This window comes from Giraffa tippelskirchi, chromosome 2 (genome assembly GCF_054371585.1).
Source record: "Giraffa tippelskirchi isolate mGirTip1 chromosome 2, T2T-mGirTip1v1.2.pri, whole genome shotgun sequence".
In the NCBI taxonomy this organism is placed as follows: domain Eukaryota; kingdom Metazoa; phylum Chordata; class Mammalia; order Artiodactyla; family Giraffidae; genus Giraffa; species Giraffa tippelskirchi.
In genome coordinates, this window is record NC_137276.1 from 181,241,095 (window position 1) to 181,264,017 (window position 22,923).

General features: G+C 38.1%; 1 protein-coding gene and 1 long non-coding RNA gene across 9 annotated transcripts in view; both read left to right on the forward strand.

Moving 5' to 3' along the window:
* Nucleotides 1-19,833, forward strand: part of CD47 (CD47 molecule) — a 63,664-nt gene extending 43,831 nt beyond the window's left edge. For 2 of the 8 annotated variants that reach the window (XM_081572288.1, XM_081572286.1), the window contains exons 4-11: nt 3,125-3,232; nt 8,185-8,277; nt 8,988-9,080; nt 10,349-10,441; nt 15,408-15,439; nt 17,016-17,040; nt 17,634-17,666; nt 19,589-19,833. In XM_081572288.1, the coding sequence (XP_081428414.1) occupies nt 3,125-3,232; nt 8,185-8,277; nt 8,988-9,080; nt 10,349-10,441; nt 15,408-15,439; nt 17,016-17,040; nt 17,634-17,666; nt 19,589-19,593 (482 nt within the window). In that variant the 3' untranslated portion in view covers nt 19,594-19,833. Of the gene's footprint in view, nt 1-3,124; nt 3,233-8,184; nt 8,278-8,987; nt 9,081-10,348; nt 10,442-15,407; nt 15,440-17,015; nt 17,041-17,633; nt 17,667-19,558 lie in introns of all 8 variants that reach the window. The other 6 variants (XM_081572291.1, XM_081572287.1, XM_081572292.1 and 3 more) reach the window with 3 other exon arrangements.
* On the forward strand, nt 4,855-5,798 carry LOC145539030 (uncharacterized). The gene is made up of 2 exons (XR_014077522.1): nt 4,855-4,887; nt 5,006-5,798. It is a non-coding gene; the product is annotated as an uncharacterized LOC145539030 (long non-coding RNA).
* Nucleotides 19,834-22,923: the final 3,090 nt, after the last annotated feature.

The window sequence follows — 22,923 nt, forward strand, 5'->3', positions numbered from 1 at the left end:
TGACTCTTTTGCAACCCCAGGGACTGTATCCCACCAGGCTCCTCTGCTCATGAGATTTCCCAAGCAGGAATACTGGAAGTGGGTTGCCATTTCCGTCTCAAAGGGATCTTCCCAACCCGGGGACCAAACCCTCATTTCCTGCACTGCAGGTGAATTCTTTACCACTGAGCCACCAGGGAAGCCCTACTCCCTGGTATTTACCCAGATGGAGTTGAAAACTGAAGTCCACACAAAAATCTACACATGGATGTTTATAGCAGCTTTGTTCATCATTGCCAAAATTTGGAAGTAGGAGAATGGACAAACTGTGGTACATCCAGACCATGGAATATTATTCAGCACTAAAAACAAATGAGCTGTCAATCATTAAAAGATATAAAAGAACCTTAAATACATATTCCTAAGTGAAAGAAGTCAATCTGAGAAGGCTACATGCTATGTGATTCCAACTATAAAACAACAGAGCCTAACAACAAGATACTCTACAGACTTGCTATGAGACCTGCTAAAACGTGGCCATTGTAAGCAAAGAAAATGAGTCAAAAGAAACTCTTTTTAAGGTTCACTAAAGAAAACATGGATGTAATCTTTCATTGCCTATGATTACTTAAGTAGACTCCACTAATATATTTATTGGTAATTGCTGCTTAAATTTGAGGAATAGTTTAGGTAGCCTTGAAAATTAGTAGTTGAACCAGTCAGCAGGAATGAAAGCTACATCCAAAAGGTTTTAAAAAGACCATTCTCTGGTAAAACACTGTCAGTAATAGCATTTTGTGGCATTTTATTTTTGTTTCTATTGTTGACATTATTTTTCTCCTGTAGCTCTGCTAAGACTGAAGAGATTGAATTTTATATGAGGTTCAAACTCTTATTTTTCTTAAGAGTGGTATAAATCAGCCATTTTGCATGTACTTAGACTGGACTCTGGGCTTCACCTGTGGCTCAGCTGGTAAAGAATCCACCTGCAATGCCAAAGACCTGGGTTCGATCCTTGGGTTGGGAAGATCCTCTGGAGAAGGGAAAGGCTATCCACTCCAGTATTCTGGCCTGGAGAATTCCATGGACTGTATAGTCCATGGGGTCTCAAAGAGTCAGACAAGACTGTGCAACTTTCACATACTGGACTCTAGGGTGGAGTCTTGCTGCTTGATCTTGGTAGCTCTTTTATGTGCCAAGTTAAACCTAGGAATATTATGGATATTTGTTTGATTGTGAGGTAATTTGAAACAGCTTCTATTTTAGAAGCCTTTTGCGGAAATTTCGAGCTCTCTTTAGTTAATAGTATACATGGGATTGGGGCTTCCCAGGTGGCACAGTGGTAAAGAATCTGCCTGCCGATACAGGAGACGTGGGTTTGATCCCTGGGTTGGGAAGATCTCCTGGAGGAGGGCATGGCAACCCACTCCAATATTCTTGCCTGGGAAATCCCATGGACAGAGGAGCCTGGCAGGCTATAGACTGTGGGGTCGCAAAGAATTAGACACAACTGAGTGACTGAGCACACATGCATGGGATTAAAATGAAAACCCTGTTGTATGTCCAATATTGTAAAGCATTTATCCTCCAGTAAAAGTAAATTTTGAAAAAAAATTTTTTTAAAGAGAAGGTTTCTTTTTCCGTCTTTATCTGTGCCTTTTGTAACATATGCACTGAATTTTTATCATCATAGCCAGTGTTTGAGACTAGAAAGATCTAGTCTACCAAGATCTAGAGCTACCAAGATCAAGCAGCAAGACTCCACCCAAGAAAGTAGGCTTATAGGAAAAAATCTGTGCCCTATAAGAAGGCAGGGACATGACTGAGTCATAGTCACATAAGTTCCAAGTCTGGATAGATCAAATGAAGGCTTGGCAAGCTTATTGTTTCTTACTTTTTTCTGATTAATGTGAATTTCACTTTTCAGCTTCAGGATTAATTACGATTAGCCCTCCATCTGAAGTATGAGTAGATTTTAAAAGGTAATTATACCTTTTAAATGCTTAGCCATAGGTTATAATCTAACTCTAGGTTATAATACCTTAAACGTAGATTTTATCATGTTCATTTAAGAGTTTATTAGTTGTTCTTACTGTAATTTATCTGTTTGTCATTTTATTAGATGAAAATTAAATGCTAAATATAAAATTATTGAAAAAATTCTCCTCAAGACAACTGCCCATTGGTAAATAACATGGAGAGAATCATGTATGGATGAAACAGCTGAATTTCAATCACGCACTCATTCTCTTTGCTACTCAGTGTGCTTTTAGGTTACTTTTAGCAACTTTCTTGGTGAAACATTAATTTTAATCTTAACCAAAACAAAACTGGAAGAGTAAATACATGATAAAAAAAATAACATTTTTAGGTTTATGCATTACATCATTCTTTTACAGAAGCTGGATTCTTGACAACAGAGCTAGCATCAAAAGCATAACATATTTATTAAAACCTGTGGAGTATTTGTGGTTTATTTGTATGAAATTATTTTGATTGAACAATGTAAGCACTTCCCCCCACCTCAGGATTTCAAGAGGGTGTGATTTGTCCAATGTATAGTTTTTTGAAACAAAATATCTGGATTTCCAGATGTTCTATTAATTTTATATAAGGTATTACAAATTTCTCTTTTTCTCGATATAACTGATTAGCCAGTTATTTCTCCTCAGCAGTGTGTCTATCAGTCATAAATAGACAAGGCAGTTCTGTTCCTTAAGGAACAATGTTTGGAAATATTTTTAATTGACATGGTTTGGGAGTTATTACTGGTATGAGGTGTGCAGAAGTCAGGGATGGTACTAAACATTCTATTGCGTGTGGAACAGTGCCGAACAGCAGCGACTTACCTGACCTAAAATATTAATAATGCTGTGATTAAGAAAGCCTGGTATATATAACTTCATTTTAGGGGAATGAAGTATCACCTATAAAGTCAGCATCCATATTTATATTGCCATGATACCATTTAGCCATTGATTCATTATGAAAGAGATTTGAGGTGGCTTGACATGATGTGGAGTTTTGTTCCTCAAAGATTATTCAATTATAATAAGTTACCAGTTTAATATTTGCACCTTGTAAGTTACATAAATGGCTTTATTTCTTGTGATTGAGTTCATGTAATTCTTTGTGTTTTTTTAAGCGCTTAAATATAAATCCAATTATACAAAGGAGAAAGCCATTTTTTTATTAGTTGCTGGACTACTGCTCACTGTCCTTCTCATTGTTGGAGCCTTCCTTTTCATCCCAGGTAAGATATACAGTTATTATGAGGGAAAGGAGGATTGATAAGGTTGAGGACATTTCTGGAGAGGTGCATGTTAGTTTCCTAGGGCTGTTGTTAACAAATTATCACAAACTGGGTACCTTAAGACAGTAGAAATTCTCTCACCATTCTGGAGGTCATAAATCTGAGATAAAGATGTTATCAGGGCCTTACACCCTCCTGACACTCTAGGGGAGAATCCATTCCATGCTCTCCTAGCTTCTGGTGTTTGCTGGCCATCTGTGCATCTCCTTGGCTTGTGGTAGCGTAGCTCCCAACTTCCTCTGTGATCATGTGGTCTCCTCCCCTCTGTGTCTCCACTTAATTTCCTGCTGCTTCTCTGTTACAAAGCTACCTGTCACTGGATTCAGGACCCACCTGGGAAATCCAGGAGACATTCCCTCTTTCAGATCCTTAACTTCATCATGTATTTTACTATATAAGTTAATATTCACAGATTTGGGGTATTTGGGAGGTGGACATATCTTTAAGGCATCCATTAGGCCACTACAGAGGCACACTTCATTAGCCAAGACTTGGAAGGGGGAATGAACGCGGGAGACCAGATGGATCTGAAATTGCAGTTGCCCATGAAGGATGGTAGTGTGAGTTGGGGGAAAGGGTCTGCAGCACATGAAAAGAACAGCAAAGACAGGCTGGGACTCAAAAAGTGTAAACTGGAGGAAGCCTTGTTTTTTGAGCAGAATACAGTATAGGCATAATGTTTAGGAATATCAATTTGGTAGCTCTGTTTGCAATTGGAGTTAGTAAAGACAGGGGAAGTTCAGTTCAGTTCAGTTCAGTCACTCAGTCGTGTCCGACTCTGCAACACGATGGACTGCAGCACGCCAGGCTTCCCTATCCATCACCAACCCCTGGAGCTTACTCAAACTCATGTCAATTGAGCCAGTGATGCCATCCAACCATCTCATCCTCTGTTGTACCCTTCTCCTCTTGCCTTCAATCTTTCCCAGCATCAGGGTTTTTTCCAATGAGTCAGTTCGTCACATCAGGTGGCCAAAGTATTGGAGTTTCAGCTTCAGCATCAGTCCTTCCAATGAATATTCAGGGTTGATTTCCTTTAGGATGGACTGGCTGGATCTCCTTGCAGTCCAAGACTCTCAAGAGTCTTCTCCAACACCACAGTTCAAAAGCATCCATTCTTCAGTGCTCAGCTTTCTTTACAGTCCAACTCTCACATCCATACCTGACTACTGGAAAAACCATAGCTTTGACTAGACAGACATTTATTGGCAAAGTAATATCTCTGCTTTTTAATATGCTATCTAGGTTGGTCATAGCTTTTCTTCCAAGGAACAAGCGTCTTTTCATTTCATGGCTGCAGTCACCATGTGCAATGATTTTGGAGCTCCAAAAAATAAAGTCTGGTTACTGTTTCCATTGTTTCTCCATATATTTGCCATGAAGTGATGGGACAGGATGGCATGATCTTAGTTTTCTGAATGATGAGTTTTAAGTCAGCTTTTTTCACTCTCCTCTCACTTTCTTCAAGAGGTTGTTCAGTTCCTTTTCACTTTCTGCCATAAGGGTGATGTCATCTGCATATCTAAGGATATTGATATTTTTCCTGGCAATCTTGATTCCAGCTTGTGCTCCAAGGCAAACCATTCAATATCACGGTAATCCAAGTCTATGCCCCGACCAGTAATGCTGAAGAAGCAGAATTTGAACACTACTATGAAGACCTAAAAGACCTTTTAGAACTAACAGCCAAAAAAGATGTCTTTTTCATTATAGGGGACTGGAATGCAAAAGTAGGAAGTCAAGAAACACCTGGAGTAACAGGCAAATTTGGCCTTGGAGTACAGAATGAAGCAGGGCAAAGGCTAATAGAATTTTGCCAAGAGAACGCACTGGTCATAGCAAACACCTTCTTCCAACAACACAAGAGAAGACTCTACACATGGACATCACCAGATGGCCAACACTGAAATCAGATTGATTATATTCTTTGCAGCCAAAGATGGTGAAGCTCTATACAGTCATCAAAAACAAGACCAGGAGCTGACTGTGGCTCAGATCATGAACTCCTCATTGCCAAATTCAGACTGAAATTGAAGAAAGTAGGGAAAACTACTAGACCATTCAGGTATGACCTAAATCAAATCCCTTTCGATTATACATTGAAAGTGGGAAATAGATTTAAGGGACTAGATCTGATAGACAGAATGCCTGAAGAACTATGGATGAAGATTCGTGACACTGTACAGGAGATAGGGATCAAGACCATTTCCAACAAAAATCAAAAAAGCAAAATGGCTCTCTGAGGAGGCCTTACAAATAGCTGTAAAAAGAAGGGAAGTGAAAAGCAAAAGAGAAATGGAAAGATATACCCATTTGAATGCAGAGTTCCAAAGAATAGCAAGGAGAGGTAAGAAAGCCTTCCTCAGTGATCAGTGCAAAGAAATAGAGGAAGACAATAGAATGCGAGAGACTAAGGATCTCTTCAAGAAAATTAGAGATACCAAGGGAACATTTCATGCAAAGACGGTCTCAATAAAGGACAGAAATGGTATAGATGGATCTAACAGAAGTAGAAAATATTAAGAAGAGGTGACAAGGATACACAGAAGAACTGTACAAAAAAGATCTTCACAACCCAGATGATCATGATGGTATGATCACTCACCTAGAGCCAGACCTCCTGGAATGCCAAGTCAAGGGGGACTTAGGAAGCATCACTACGAACAAAGCTAGTGGAGGTGATGGAATTCCTGTTGGGCTATTTCAAATCCTAAAAGATGATGCTGTGAAAGTGCTGCACTCAATATGCCAGCAAATCTGGAAAACTCAGCAGTGGCCACAGGACTGGAAAAGGTCAGTTTTCATTCCAATCCCAAAGAAAGGCAATGCCAAAGAATGCTCAAACTACCACACAATTGCACTCATCTCACACGCTAGTAAAGTAATGCTCACAATTCTCCAAGCCAGGCTTCAGCAATATGTGAATGGTGAACTTCCAGATGTTCAAGCTGGTTTTAGAAAAGGCAGAGGAACCAGAGATCAAATTGCCAACATCTGCTGGATCATCGAAAAAGCAAGAGAGTTCCAGAAAAACATCTATTTCTTCTTTATTGACTATGCCAAAGCCTTTGACTGTGTGGATCACAATAAACTAGAAAATTCTTCAAGAAATGGGAATACCAGACCACCTGACTTGTATGCAGGTCAGGAAGCACCAGTTAGAACTGGACATGGAACAACAGACTCGTTCCAAATAGGAAAACGAGTACGTCAAGGCTGTATACTGTCACCCTGCTTGTTTAACTTATATGCAGAGTACATCATGAGAAATGCTGGGCTGGATGAAGCACAAGCTGAATGAAGATTGCCAGGAGAAATATCAATAACCTCAGATAAGCAGATGACACCCCCTTATGGAAGAAAGCAAAGAACTAAAGAGCCTCTTGATGAAAGTGGAAGAGAAGAGTGAAAAAGTTGACTTAAAACTCAACATTCAGAAAACTAAGATCATGCCATCCTGTCCCATCACTTCATGGCAAATAGATGGGGAAACAGTGGAAACAGTGGCTGACTTTATTTTGGGGGGCTCCAAAATCACTGCAGATGGTGATTGCAGCCATGAAATTAAAAGACGTTTACTCCTCAGAAGGAAAGTTATGACCAACCTAGACAGCATATTAAAAAGCAGAGGCATTACTTTGTCAGCAAAGGTCCATCTAGTCAAGGCTACAGTTTTTCCAGTAGTCATGTATGGATGTGACAGTTGGACTATAAAGAAAGCTGAGCACTGAAGAATTGATGCTTTTGAACCGTGGTGTTGGAGACTCTTGAGAGTCTCTTGGACTGCGAGGAGATCCAACCAGTCCATCCTAAAGGAGATCAGTCCTGAGTGTTCATTGGAAGGACTGATGTTGAAGCTGAAACTCCAATACTTTGGCCACCTGATGGGAAGAAGTGACTCATTTGAAAAGACCTTGATGCTGGGAAAGATTGAAGGGGAGATGAGAAGGGGACTACAGAGGATGAGATGGTTGGATGGCATCACCAGCTCACTGGACATGAGTTTGAGTAAACCCCGGGAGTTGGTGATGGACAGGGAGGCCTGGCGTGCTGCAGTCCATGGGGTCGTGAAGAGTCTGACATGACTGAGTGACTGAACTGAACTCTGCATATAAGTTAAATAATCAGGGTGACAATATTTAGCCTTGGCATAATCTTTTCCCAATTTGGAACCAGGCTGTTGTTCCATGTCCAGTTCTAACTGTTGCTTCTTGATCTACATACAGATTTCTTGAGATGCAGGTCAGATGGTCTGGTATTCTCATTTCTTTAAGAATTTTCCACAGTTTATTGTGATCCACCCAGTCAAAGGCTTTGGTGTAATCACTAAAGCAGAAGTAGATGTTTTTCTGGAACTCTCTTGCTTTTTTTGATGATCCAACAGATGTTGGTAATTTGATCTCTGGTTCCTCTGCCTTTTCTAAATTCTTCTTAAACATCTGAAAGTTCATGGTTCACATACTGTTGAAGCCTGGCTTGTAGAATTTTGAGCGCTACTTTGACAGGGGGCAGAAGGAGATTAATTCAGAAGACAACTTGAAAGAACAATTGCTTTGACTTTGGGACAGGTTGAGTATAGCAAGTGAACGGAATGGTAAGAGATCCCAGAGTTTCTCATTGGAATTATGTGAAGTAGTTAAGAAGGAGGCAGAGCCAACTCAAGGTTTGATGTCTTCAGGCTTATGTGTTGACATTTACATGTCTTAAATTTGGTCTAGAATAATAAATAAATAATCATTTATTTTGTGTGAAGTTTTGGCGGAAATATTTTTAAACCTTTTGTAGTTTATAAGAGTGGTATAGAGATTAATACATTTAATAAATTAAGAAATGTTTTGTAAGAGTAGGAGGTTTGTAGGAAAATATTAATTATTATGTTTAATTATTAACAGGTGAATATTCAGCAAAGAATTCTTCGGGACTTGGTTTAATTGTACTTCCTACAATAATATTAATATTACTTCATTACTGTGTGTTTATGATAGGTGAGTATTTGTTGTTGATGGAATGATTTTGCCCACCTTTTTCATTTAAAGAACAGCATTTTTGGTTAAAATATTCTTGTATGTTTTTTTAACAACTCAATAGAAGTTGCTTTATTAAAAGATTTTCCAGGCTATTGTTAGTGATATTTTACCCATATGGAATTCTTTTAAAGTTGGCTTGGGTTTTCAAGGCATTCAGTTATCTTGTAAAAAATTATTTTTTTGTATATTTGATATCAGTGTATTTTTAAAGTTATGCTATATAATTTCCTAATGATTATCATCATACTTTTATTTCAGGTTTTAACTAGTTCTACAAAATAGAATTATAAATAAGAAAGAGTAGCTTTTTTTTTAGTTATGGCAAATCTTAACATGTAGATATCCAACCTATAATTGGTGTCATTTTAACTGCATTTTAGGAGTACATCACTAACGTTTTTGTTAATATTAGAATCTACTTTTTTCTAGTTGCCCATGTGACTCTCAGCCTTAGAGCCTATTTCTGGCCTGCTGTACATTGGAAAAGTATTGATTTGTTATAAAATTACAGATCTAGACATACAAGATAGGTCACTGGGAAAGAATTTACCATCTGACAAGAACTCCAGAGGTAGTCTTTGGTCATAGGCTATTATTCTTGATTGCACAAAATACAAGTAGAAGTGATTGCTTTTTAAATACTCTCAACCCACTTTTCCTCCCTCCAGCTATGGGGATGTCCTCCTTCACCATCAGCATATTGATTCTCCAGATACTGGGTTATGTGCTCTCAGTGGTTGGATTCAGCCTCTGTGTCTCAGGTAAGAGTCGCAGCCTTCTCTAGTCTCACTTTGTCTTAGTAGGGTTTCTCTTGGACAGAGTTCTCTTTCTTTTTCTTCTTTCTTTTATTTTGTAGACTTCATTTTTTTAGAGCAGTTTCAGGTTCACAGCAAACTTGAGTAGAAAGTACTGAGTTCCCATATACCCCCATAGCAACCTCTTCCACTATCAACAGCCCCCACCAGAGTGGTAAATGCGTTATGGTCATTGAACCAACAATGACATATTATCACCCCAAATGCATAGTTTACATGAGGGCTCATTCTTAGTGTTGTATATGCTATGATTTTGATACATGTATAATGATATGGATCATAGTCATAGATATGATATCATTCAGTTAAGTTTCACTGCCCTAAAAATCCTCTGTGTTCTGCCTGTTTATCCTTCCTCTCCCTAACTACCCTAGCAGCCACCAGTGTTTTTAATGTGTCCACAGTATTTTGCCTTTTCAAATTAGCTTCTTTTACTTAGTAATATTCACTGAAGATTTCTCTGTCTTTTTGTGGTTTGATAGCTCATTTCTTTTTAGCACTGAATAACATTCCATTGTGTTGTATACTACAGTTTGTTTATCCATGCACTTACTGAAGGATATCTTGGTTGCTTCCAGTTTGGGGCAATTAAGAATAAAGTTGCTCTAAACATCCATGTGCAGGTTTTTGTGTGGACATAAGTTTCAACTCCAGTGGAGTGCAATTGTTGAGATGTATGTTAAGAACATATTTAGTTTTTCAACAAACTGCCACACTGTCTTCCAAGGTGGCTATTCCATTTTGCATTACCACCAGCAATGGCTGAAAGTTCCTGTTGCTCCACATCCTTGCCAGCGTTTAGTGTCGTGCGCTCCCCGCACTGAAAATAGTGCTTTCCACATTGCCATGAGTATACTGGCTGTATATGGCTTGTGGGTTGATTTTTTCAGCAGCCAGACTGCTCTGCCTCTATCTGTGAGAGAGCTTTTAAAATAACTAGGCTCTGTCCAGTGGATTGGGGCCTTAGGCTTTACACACTATTTCCCATTAGTCTTGATGTGATAAGGTACATATTATACATACAAAGGATTTTTAATAATTTGAAGTCATTTCATTGAGTGACTTAATAGTGATAAACAAATGTAGGTAATTTTTGTTTCTTAATAAAAGAATAATTTCTTAAAACTCAATATTATTACTGTCATTGCTAGTTCTTTTAAAAAATCAATTATTTCATATGAATTTCTAATATAGAACTTCATTTGTTTTTACAGAGTGTATCCCAGTGCATGGTCCTCTTCTGATTTCAGGTTTGGGTATTATAGCTCTAGCAGAATTACTTGGATTAGTTTATATGAAATGTGCTGGTAAGTCAGCATTATTTTTGTTAGCCTATGCCAAGAATTGCAATATATAATCTGGATAATGCTTTTGGTTGATTCTTACTGTCTAGGACCAAAGAAATGCATGAGTAATTCCAAAAATGAGAAAACACAGCAAATGCCGCTGTATTTTTTAAATAATTAATTTGAAATCGTTTGTGCTGTGCCTTGTGCTTAGTCACTCGGTTGTCTCCAACTCTTTGTGACCTTGCGGACTGTAGCCCTCCAGGTTTCTCTGTCCATGGGCGTTCTCCAGGCAAGAATGTTGGAGTGGGTTGTCATTTCCTTTTCCAAGGGATCTTCCTGACCCAGGGATCGAACCTGTGTCTCCTGCATTGGCAGATGGGTGCTTTACCACTGAGCCACCAGGGAAGTCCCTGGTTTATATTAGTTTCCCTTTAAGCTTCCTGGTGGCTCAGAGGGTAAAGCATCTGCCTGCAATGTAGGAGACCTGGGTTCGATCCCTGAGACCTGGGTTTGATCCCTGGGTCAGAAAGAACCCCTGGAGAAGGAAATGGCAACCCACTCCAGTACTCTTGCCTGGAAAATCCCATGGATGGAGAAACCTGGTGCAGGCTACAGTCCATGGGGTCACAAAGAGTCGGACATGACTGAATGACTTCACTTTCACTTTTCGCTTTAAATAAAAGATTTCTGTTTTTTAAGGCAAACTCTTAAACATTTGTCAAGAAATCAAAAGTTAGAAATTAATGGAGCAAAAATGTCACTTTTTTTGCTTTGCTTTAGGTGAACTCTGTATGTTTCTAAAAATTAACATAAATTTGAATTGTTACAGTCAAATAATTTCCCACATGATTTGAATAGTACGTTCAAAGAAATTTTGCCTTTGTTTATGAACTTGAACTTTCACTGACTAGTCATTGAATTCATATCTGTTATATATGTTTTGCCCCTCTTTAATTAATGCTTACTAAACAGTTAAAATACTTAACTAAAATTTCCCTATCTTTATGTATTCATAAGTCAGAGTTGTTTCCTTAATGAAATTTTCTTAGTTCAAACCATAAAACACAAGACTTCTAAAGCAGAATGGCATCCATTTGGTAGCCATCATGAGCATCACATTATGAACATTGATACAGATTCTATTTTTGTTGAGTCTTTTAATCACCATTTGTCTGGTTCTTGAAGATGACTCAGCTGATGATGTTGCTCCCTATTAATACTTGAGAACAGTATGTGACCTGCAGTTTCCATGCAGCTGATGTGGTATTAGGTGTCTTTGACTGGTGGTCGGCTCTTTGTTCTTTTTTTCCCCTCATTATCTGGATTTCCCTCCCTTTTATTCCCATGCTACCCTCTTGCCTTCCCTCTCTGATGACCAGCAGGTCTGGACATGCTGACTCAATGGAAATAGGCATCTTGTAGCTGCTACCCTCTTGACGTTGCTCTCTCCCCTTTTCTACCACTACACCTTTGAGAAGCCTGTGAAACCATTATCATTACAAACGTGTTATTCTCACATTAAATTCAAAGTGAAACTGAATTCCTAGGAAGTTCCTCAAACTGTTTTCTCTTTATGGTAGTTTTATAAGTATATGTAAGTGAAGAATTAAGTCAGGTTTTATATATACTTTGAGACTTTTCTAAATTAACTTTTCAAATCAACTTGTCTGATACCAGAGTTCAGAGAAATGCCTTCGGTCAGTTGAAGGGCAAGAAGAGAAAAGGTACAGGAAAGTAGCTCTTTAGATAATGTGGTAGACTAGAAAAGTTGATGTGTTTTTCATATATAACTGAATATGTAAGTATGAGTATATGTAACATTAAGGTTGCAAATTTGAGCATTTGTATCAGGAAGTAAAAATTGTCAATGCTTTCAGTGTAACTTTTACTTGTTGCTGATGCTCTATTTTGGAAAAGTCTAAGAATGTGTCTTGACTTTTAAATCCAAGCTGTTTATGTCCCTGTGAGAGATTTAACTTTCATTTTATTTTCATTATTTCCCAATTTAAATTTGTAGCCTTAAATATTAAAAAGTAGGATTTTAAATTTCATTTTCTATGTTATTTTTTAACTGTGTTGGAGTTTGTTTACTGAAACATTTGTTTCATAAAATGAAATCAAGGATTGAGAACAATAACAGTATGAGAAAATATAGATTAAAAAGAACTAACTAAACTCAGTGAAGTTGGGTCTATTGCCTATGTAGGATGCTTACGTTCATTCTTCATAAGGGTCATTACTTGTTAATTTTCTTAAGCCATTACTATTTAGTTCTGTATAAGGGAATATAGTCATGTTTTGATACAAATCAACCTCCTAGCAGTCAGGAACCATATTGACCACATCTCACATATTTTAGAAAGACACAGAATAGATATGTAAAATTCAGTGATATTTTCATGCCCATTTTTGGGAAGAGGTGAATCTGGTATCAAAAGATAAAGTTGTCCCTGAAAATCCAAAACCTGGAAATATATTTACTTATTGTGTCAAGTGTTTTTGGTAGAGAAGAAGCATTGCAGGTGAGCTGACATGAAATACTTAAGGCTTGTGATTTATACACACACACACACTCACATATATACATACATACATGGCTGTCATGCCTTAGGCCCATAGCAACAGCAGACAAATCACAATCATTCTGTAGTCACATAGGTCATATGCCTATTAGAGAGGATTAACTCAAGCAAAATTCACTTCTGCATTGTTTGGTCTTATATTAGAGGGATCACAGCTGACTAGTGCCCTTTGAATCAATGGTTCTTTATAGAGCTCTTTGTTTCAGCATGGGCAAGCCAGATATGATGCTCCTTGGACCTGAGAATTAGAACTCAGAAACTTCTTCACACTTTTTTAAGACTATTAAAAGAGTTGCTTGGCAGTTCTTAATACTAATTCTAACAACTTATGAGCTCAAAAATATAGCTTTAAAATCTTACCTCTGACCCTTCACATTATGTGGCTGTTAAGTTCTCTTTTCCTTGATAGAACATAGTCACGGGGCATGGTTTAGTTGAAGTAAGTTGTATATACATATAACTACCATGATTGTCCCAAATAAAGTTCTATAATTCTTTTTGGTTTATTTCAGAGGTTGCTAATTGTGATTACCCATATTCCCAACACATTTTATTCCATAGTACTTTAAAAAGAGATTTCTTCTTGTTTGGTCTCAAGGACTAAACCACTCTCAAATGCCTCCAGTAAAGAGATTTACTTTAAAACCACACATGGCACTAACAGAGATGGGAATCTCATGAAAGCAGATACATAACTGGTCCTCACAGAGAGTGGAACAACTAAGTGGTTTAGGAATTGGAAGAATCCAACACATCTCTAAAGTCTGAGTCATGATTTGCCCTCTCAGTAGCAAGAGTTAGCGGATGCCCTCCTGCCAGTGTACTTACTTTCTCTCTCTTTGGTTCTTTACCTGCTAGCCTGATAGCTCATCCTCTCCTTAATGTTTTGTTTTTGTTTTTTTTTGATCCTATTCATGTCTTCTCACTGGTCTATTTTCTTACCTTTGGCTCTAAGCTTTGAGCTTCTCCTTGCTTACTTTCTGTCTCCTATTTACCTTTCCCTTCACCAGCTTTCTCATGTTCTTTCTTCTCTCCAGGTTCCAGTGGGAAAGAAACTTTTCAGACCAGTCAGTTGCCATTTCCCCTTTTGGAGCAAGTCTTACCAAGCTTCTGACTTGTCTGTAGATGGGCTTCCCTTGGCTCAGGCCTCACCCCCATTTCCCATCAGCTTTGGAAGCTTGATAGAGTAGGCATGGAGGAGTGGTAGGAAGTACTGAGCGCAGAAGACCAGAGCAGTTCTAGGGGCCTGTCTCTGTCTGCTCATAAGTAAATCCAGTGCCATCATCCAATCCAGAGATCAGTGGAACTGACCATCCAGTAGCATCCTCTTCCTACAGAATGACCCACAGGGTGTTGCCCCTTGATGCTTTTGTATCTGTAGGACTCTCATTCTGTATTTAAGACCAGTTTTAGCTGCTCCTGTACCTTCTCAGGAGAAGGCGATGGCACCCCACTCCAGTACTCTTGCCTGGAAAATCCCATGGACGGAGGAGCCTGGTAGGCTGTGGTCCATGGGGTCGCTAGGAGTCGGATACGACTGAGCGACTTCACTTTCACTTTTCCCTTTCATGCACTGGAGAAGGAAATGGCAACCCACTCCAGTTTTCTTGCCTGGAGAATCCCAGGGACGGGGGAGCCTGGTGGGCTGCCGTCTATGGGGTCGCACAGAGTCAGACACGACTGAAGCGGCTTAGCAGGACCTTCTCACTTGGTTTTTAAAAGGAACGTTTCTCTTCTTTCCTTTGCAACTAGAGCCATTCTTGTGTCACTTTCTTCATGCCCTTATTTCTTCATCTTCATTAACCGGTCCACTGAGAGGCAGTGAAGGGTAACTGGAAAAGCTAAGAAGGAATACAGACAGAGAAGGGCTTGATTGTAGCTAAAACTAGCTGGCCTCACATAAGTCTCTAAACTCAGAGGGATCTGATATTTTCTGTAGTTTGTTAGCTAACTGGAGCTTTCAAAACTGGAAAGATGGAAGAAGGAAAAAAAGAAGACAGGCTGCAGGAACAACAGCAGTGAGCTAAGGGTGGGCAATTCCACATTCCAGCTGGGTTGAGTAGGGAGGGCTGTAAAGCCTATGGCAGGGGTGAGTAGATGACAGTGTTTTTCCACCACGGAGTGTAAGAAGTGGCTGATTTTGAAGGACATGTGGCATGTACAAATGAGAGTGAGTGTGTGTTTATTATTTGATTGGGTTGGATTATTTGCATCATTTTTTTCTGTTAGTGTATATGATTAAGAGTGTTCTGTACTTTTAGTCTATCAAAGCTGAACTCTTTCAGTGGAGTTTCTGACATGTTTAGTTTTAGCCCTTAATGTTTTATCTTAAAATTAAACATAATATTGTCTTAATTTCTTTCATTTATTAAATTAATTTTCTTATTATTTATTATCATCAGCTTCCAATCACAGGACTATACAACCTCCTAAGGTAAGTTAAAATTTCTTAAATGAATTGGGTGTGATACTTGATGGTTTAGTCTGAGCAATGGTAATTGAGATATTGAACCCCATTGCTCGATGTTCACTATGACATCAAATTAAGAGAGCACTGAAGTTATTTCAGGGTTTCCCAGGTGGCACTGGTGGTAAAGAACCCACCTGCCAATGAAGGAGACATAAGAGATGTGGGTTTGATCCCTGGGTCAGGAAGATCCCTTGGAAGAAGGCATGACAAGCCACTCTAGTATTCTTGCCTGGAGAATCCCAAGGACAGAGGAGACTGGCAGGCTACAGTCCACAGGGTCATAAATAGTCGGACACAACTGAAGCAACTTAGCACACACGTACGAAGTCACTTTATGACCTTTGCATGGATAGATCCAATCTATTTTAAAACTTGGTCATTTACTAGCAATGGGTTAGAATAAACGATTTCTTAAGATTGTGCTGTTTCCTCATGCCCAGAACTGGAAAGTTTGTGTGTAAGAACAATGGTCATTTTCTGCTGAAAGAATCCGATTCCAATATATTGCCTCACCTGTTGGACACATTTGAAGTGCATATATAGAATGATATTTCAGGCTTAAAAATGAGGGAGAGAAGTTCGTATTAAATTGATTTCATTAAAAACAATAATCTATAAAATAAATGGAAATATGGCTGAAAAATAGCTGTTCTGAATTGATTCATTTCCCTCTTTCCCCCATTTTATAAGCATTTTTCTTCCTCCAAATTGTACTGTAGTTTTTCTGTATCATAAACTGCCTGAGAAAATTCCAAGAAAAAGAGCAATTTAGGAGGTAAGCTGAGAGGGATAAATGGTGGGGGATGAAAAAAGCCATTTTTTTCATCATGGTGACAGGGACAGGAACTACTTTATGGAAATAAGACCTGGAAAGGACTATATTGTATTCATCTTCCTAAAAAGGATTAAGGATTACTAATAGCTCTGTCTGGAATGCCAAAAGCTAGACTCTGTCCTGTCTGTGGCAGGAAGGTGTGATTACACATGCCCGTAAAGCTGATAAGCCTCCACAGACATTCCAGAGAGGTGAGGGAAGTGGGGGTGCACCTTACCCCACGTGTTCATTCTAAAAAGATTGGTACTATAGCTACACAGGTCCCAAACAGCTAGAAGTTTTAAAAGTGCCTCTGTTAAAGATGATTTGTCCATTAGACCGTTCAATCCTAACACTTGTCTTTCCTGCTACCAAGTTCAATTTGCATGCCTTGAAAATGATTGCTCTCATATCTGGCTTAACTGTATTGTTTATTATGTTGCTATCTGTGTTTGTGTTCTGTAGTTAGGATTTCTTGAACAGAGAGAGATAGGGTGGGGTGGGAAGTTCTGCACAGAAAGTATTAAGAGAATGATTCTGTTATTATCAAACTATTTAGCTAAACTTGGCAAGCTTTGTCTTCCTAACCTTTATTGGCTTACTTTGTCTTTTGGCTATAGGATTCACTGTTTATATACAGTTTAAATGTTAGCATATATAAATTATAGTATGAAAGAACATGAAATAAATTCTATTTTATGTAAATATATTTTAAATATTTTCCAGAAAGCTGTAGAGGAACCCCTTAATGGTATGTAGTTATTACAAATTTATATGTTTTTCTTGATCCAATACCAGATCATATAAATTGAATTAACCCCCAAAGCAGTTAGAATGCTCTCTGTGCCTTGAGAAGAATCTGGGGTTTTCTTTTTTTTTTTAATTGCCTAACCTCTCTTTTCTTGATTATTCATCAAGAATTAAGAGTATTGCTTTTGTAGTGTTGTCACCTATGAGAGAAAAATGCACTGTTCTGTGTCTCTCGAGCCAAGTGATTTTGGGTGAGGGGACTCTCTTGCCTTTTTAATTGGCCAAGATGAAATGTAACACCCCCAGTAGAGAAGGATCTCAGTTAGTTTCAATTTTTAATTATAAATTTCAGGGAGATACAGGCTGTCATCATGGAGTGAGACCAAAGTATCTCACTTCTCCTCAAATCTGGATCTGTATTCCCAACAACTGTGTCCTTTGTGGAGCCTGTGGGTATGACCCACAGGAAGGCTTTTGTAATCAAATAGTAATCTTAAAATTAACTTGGCATGATATTACTGCATATTTGTTTGTCTAGAAATGATTTCTAATTGTGGAATCTTACTAACTGCTTGGCTTGTTACTAATTCTTAGCATTTAAAGAATCAAAAGGGATGATGAACGATGGTAAGTATAAAATGCACCTGCAATTATAGCTTGGTTAAAATATGGACATTGAAAAGAAGTAAAATTGCTTCTTGAAAGTGTGGAGTTTTTTTTTTTTTTTTTAAGGGACACTGTCAAATCATAAGGGCCTACATTTCTCAGTTTATAAAACTTATTTACTCTGTTACAAGTTGCAAAACTAATAATATAAAAGCTGTAGGGTATCACTAATCAGACTCTCCAGTCATATTGCTCATAACAAAGAGAAATAACTGCTTTAAAAAATAAAAAAACATTTTTCAGATGTAGTGTCTGATGACTGAAACTTTAAATGCTCTTTGTAAGACACTTATATAATTTGGCACAAATCTTTATCATCTTGACAGGGTTTCTCTTGTGCTCGTGTTTGGCAATTTTGTTGCATTTAGCCCGTGGAGACTTAATATCTCTGCTTTTCCAAGCAAGAATTGGGTTCTAACCTTTTGGGAGAGGATCAAAAAGTTTAGTCACTCCAGCTTTTTGAAGGGGGGACTCTGGGCTAATAATTTTTAATTTTTAATGACTGTTTCAAAGACCTATATTTATTAGGTCTTAAAGCTAATTAAGTATGAGATATTGAGTACTGTAAGCATTTGTTTTAATTTTACCTTAGCATATTCTGATATTTGAGTTCTGTTAACATTTGAATAATTATGTTTTCATTTTATCAAAACTTTCTTCATACCTTTGATATTTATAGTCATTCCTTGTTCACGTAAATAGTCTGCTTTCAGTTTTACTGTTCTAAAGTTTGTGACCTACGTGCTCACCTCTACAGCAAAATGCAGCATTTAACTCAAGAGGCTATATTCCCCTGAGTGCAGTTAATTTTTGCGTTAAGATTAAAAACACGCCAATTGTGTTTGGTGAACTAAGTTTAAAACAGTGCTTGGACTGTGTTCAGTAAGCAGTTACAGAATGATCCCACTTTTGTAAATTTGTGTCACAACCTTTGTTACAAAGAATGCATGCTCTGCTCACCACTGCACTCCTAAAAAAACAGGATTAGAAGGAAAACATTAAATGACATTTAAAAAAGAACTGATACCTGAAAGTGTGGCATGGTTTGTCCGTGTTTGGATTCTCGTGTTCTGTTGTTGGTTTTCGTTTTTTTTTTTTTTAATTTCATTGTTTTTCTCCTTTTCCTACTGTGGTGTCATTCTTCTGTAGTCATATGAAGAAACTAAACTCTTCCCCATTTTCAGAAAACCAGTAGAAGAGCCTTGAGTGCCTCTTCCTTTATTAATTTCCCTTAAAGATATGACTTTTTGGGCACCATTGTATAGACAGGAGATTTTGTATTTTCATAGCACATGAAAACTATAGCAAACTTTGAAATTCCCTTAATTTTGATAATTTTAGCTGTTCAGAATTAGCTGGTTTTTTTCCAGATGTCTGTGTGGTGGGCTCTTCCTACTGACAGGTCACAATGCCCATGGTGTATCTGCCTTGTTGGTGAATGAGGTACCAGGTGCCCTCTTGGGACCACAGTCCCATTTCCTCTTTCACTTAACACCTGATCACATATTTAATTTTCTTATATTAAATGAATGGTGTCAATCTAAAATGAAAGTGATGGCATATTATTCTAGGATCAATGTCTTTTGCTTTGGAAAAATCAATATCTCTTGACTTCTTCTCAGCTAACCCAGCAAATGGAGATTATCAGGTTTTGTTGATTTACATTTTCATTTGGCATTGGCCTTTTGCTTACTGCAGCTAAAGAGGCTAATGGATTGTCTAGTTTATGTCTGTGACCTTTGCAAATCTAAGATTAAATAATTTTCTTTATTTTTAGATACCGTGTATCGGAAACAATTTTAAATTTTTAAAATACATCAACTTGTTAAGACATAGAAAATAGACATGCATAGCAATTATATATTCATTTTTCTATTTTCCAGAGTAACTGAAGTGGAGTGATGGACTCTGATTTGGAGAGTAGTATGACATGAAAGAAAAACACTTGTGTTTAAGCACCATGGCCTTGATTCATTGTCCTGGAGAAGAAAACAAGAAAAGTAACTGGTTTCCATCTATGGGAGAAAGTAAATAAATGACCTTTAAATGATTGTTACAGTTAAGTTTTTATTCAAAGCATTTTTAAATTTAATTAATAAAATAATTATGATCTGTGTTGTGTGCCCAATTGATATCCAGTTTTTTTGTTGTTATTTTTATTCAATTAGGGGCAAAAGTAGAGTAGGCAACTTCCAAGAATGATGCCTTCCAGATCCTGGGGCCTCTTAACTCTAGGTCACCAACTTAAATTGGTTCAAGGTGAGAATTTCCTGGCACTACCCTGGTTACCCAGAGCTATCTATGAAAAGAGAGGTTTCCATCAAGCCTTAGCAAACTTTGCCATAGCCACTTTGACCGTTGTGATGTTAACTGGATAATGTCTGCCACTGCTGGGTCAGGGGCATAATATTAAGTACAGATTAGAAATTCATTTAGGAACATCTTGTCAGCTGCCTACTTGGGGTGTGATACTGCTGAGGATCATGGTCTTCATTCTTGGGGGTTGCCACTCACACGTAATCCCCTCAACATACAGTGTACCAGACCCTTTCCAGATTGAGGGTAATTTTGTTGATGGATGTTTTCTTCCTTTTTTTCACATGACCCTTTACATGCTGTCTTGTCCTCCTGTTATTTGCTTCTGCTGTACGAGATGTAGTGCTTTTTCTCCTCTTTGAACATGGTCCAGTGACACAGTAGCATCACTTCAGAAAGGAGCCAGACTTATTCTCAAAGAACTATGTTCACACTTTTCAGCAGAAATAGCGATGGTTGTAACATATGTATTCCCTTCCTCGGATTTGAAGGCACAATCTACAGTGTTTCTTCGCTTCTTTTCTGATCTGGGGCATGAAAAACCAAGACTGAGATTTGAACTGTGAGTCTCCTGCATGGCAACATAGTGTGTGTCACCGTCATGCCAACAGGCCAGCCCTGAACGGGTGGTTTTATTACTGTTACGTCTGTGTTGCATGATAAACACCCATCATCTCCTCATGTAGTCCTGCCTCATATTCACTTTACCCTAAGATTGAAAAATAAAACAACCCCCCCCCCACGTTTCCTACCTCCCATTAGAAGAAGATTAACATTCTGACAGTTGTGATCGCCTGGAGTACTTTTAGATTATTAGATTTTCTTCCCTTGCAGGTGTGTGTTTGTATGTGCACATGTATAAGATAGGCACGTACCTCTTCTGTATGGACAACAGTGAGGTACCTACAGGAGAGCAAATGTTAATTTCATGCTTCTAGTGAAAACGGTTAAAAACAAAGATCTTTATTGGGTGGACTTCTATTTGATGTGAATATTCGATCACTTAAAACATTTAAAAAGTTCTAGGTAATTTGCCAAGCTTTTTGACTGCTCACCAGTGCCCTCTAAAAATACTGGTTTTTCTTCCTGTTTGTGTAATAAGACATTCCTATTTGTAGTTGCATTATTAGTAGTTATTTCTTAGTCCACTGAATGTTCCCATGTACCTCGTTTATGCCAAATTACTTGTCGTATTTTATGTTGGGACCAAGTGGTTTGCTGAATGGCAAACCAAAATTTATGACCTGCTGATGCCTCTCAGAAAAGTGAACATACTATGAAAACAGCTCTTTCTGAAAAAAAGAAAAATAAATGTTCTTCCCTAATTGTGTTCCTGTCCAAAATATTAACATGTAGAGGGAGCTGTATTTCTTTATACAAATTTCATGGCTCCCACTGCTCTTTTTCCTTCTGAAAACATTTGTATTTTACTAATATAGTTTGTTAATTTAGAAATCAATTCTGATGAAAGGAGGAAAAAAGCAGATGGACTTGAAAAAGATCCAAACTCCTGTTCTCTATATGAAATCTTATAATAAACTTTTTTATGAACCAGAGTTGTACCTTTTAATATGTAATCAGCTCTCATTTATTTGGGGCTCAGTCTTGGGACTTATCCGTCCTTTGTGTTCTCTTTAACACTACCTGTCTTTGGAGGCAGTCCCTGCCCTAGACAGCACAGAGAGGTGGCAGGAGAAAGGCCAGATATGTTACTGTTACTCTCGCTGTTACTTGTCAACTTCTCTGGAAGAGGGACCACAGCAGCAGGCGCCCTCTTACTTGGGCATCGTTGGGCCAGTTCATTCTCTTTAAATTAGACTTCTAAGTTTTCTGTCACACCAAATTAAAGTTGTCAACTGTTTTGAGTATCAATATTATCTGTTACCCTCATAATATGCTTTTGTAATCGGTGATCCCAATTTTTGCCGTCGACTTCAGTTTTATTTACTGTATGTTCTCAGAGTGACAACATTTGTCATTTTGGCAACAAATCAAATTCTCTCTCCAAAACATTATCGTCCCACCCTTCCTCCCCTTCCGGCTCTCCTTTGCGGTCTGTGCCTATCTGGCTGCCTCTCATCTCTTACTTACCTTTCCGAGTACTTTGTGTGTCTCTGCTTAGCTCTGTTGGGTTTTTGTCTTGCTCCTCTCATTCAGTTTTAAAAATTCCACCATAAAGCAAGAGCCTTTTTCCCCCTTCCTTTCTCTTCCTGCAGTGTTTGCATACATTAGATGCTCACTCTGTAAATTTGATGATTGAGTAGGCTGTATTTCAGTTTCCCCATATTGTTAATAGAGTGAGCCAGAGATTTTTCTTTTTAGACAAGTTTCACATGCTCTGAAAACCTTCAAAGGTGATAGTTTTTTCACCTGGAAACCCTAGGTCCAATCTGTTATTTTCTGAGAATGTCAGAATGAAAATAATGGGGTTATCCCATACTTGAGAGTATTGTTCTTTTCAGGATGTTGTAGTTATTTTAGTAAGTGACCAACCAAATTGTGATTTGAGTTATAATAAAGCTGAAAAAGTTGTAAGTTTATGCTTCCTTCTCGTTAATAAGAATTAAGCTCTGTATCACCTAGATTTCTCTTGTCCTAACATGGGTATTCAAAAACAGACATCTGTGATATATGTATGGAATGGCACACCCTTTATTTCCTGTTATTGGAAACTAGAGAAGTGATTGTTGGGCAACCCTTTATCATTATATTGTGTTTAATTTGATGAAGATTCTGTTTAGAAACAGTTTTTCACGTGTCATGTTTTCAGCCACTAACTGCCATCACCCACTGGGGTCCTTTGTTAAGTCATCTTCCATGGCTAATAGGGATAATCCAGGTAACTTCTCAGAGATTAACAGTGAACAGGAAGCTTTCCTGCCTGTGGCTTTTGACAGCCCTT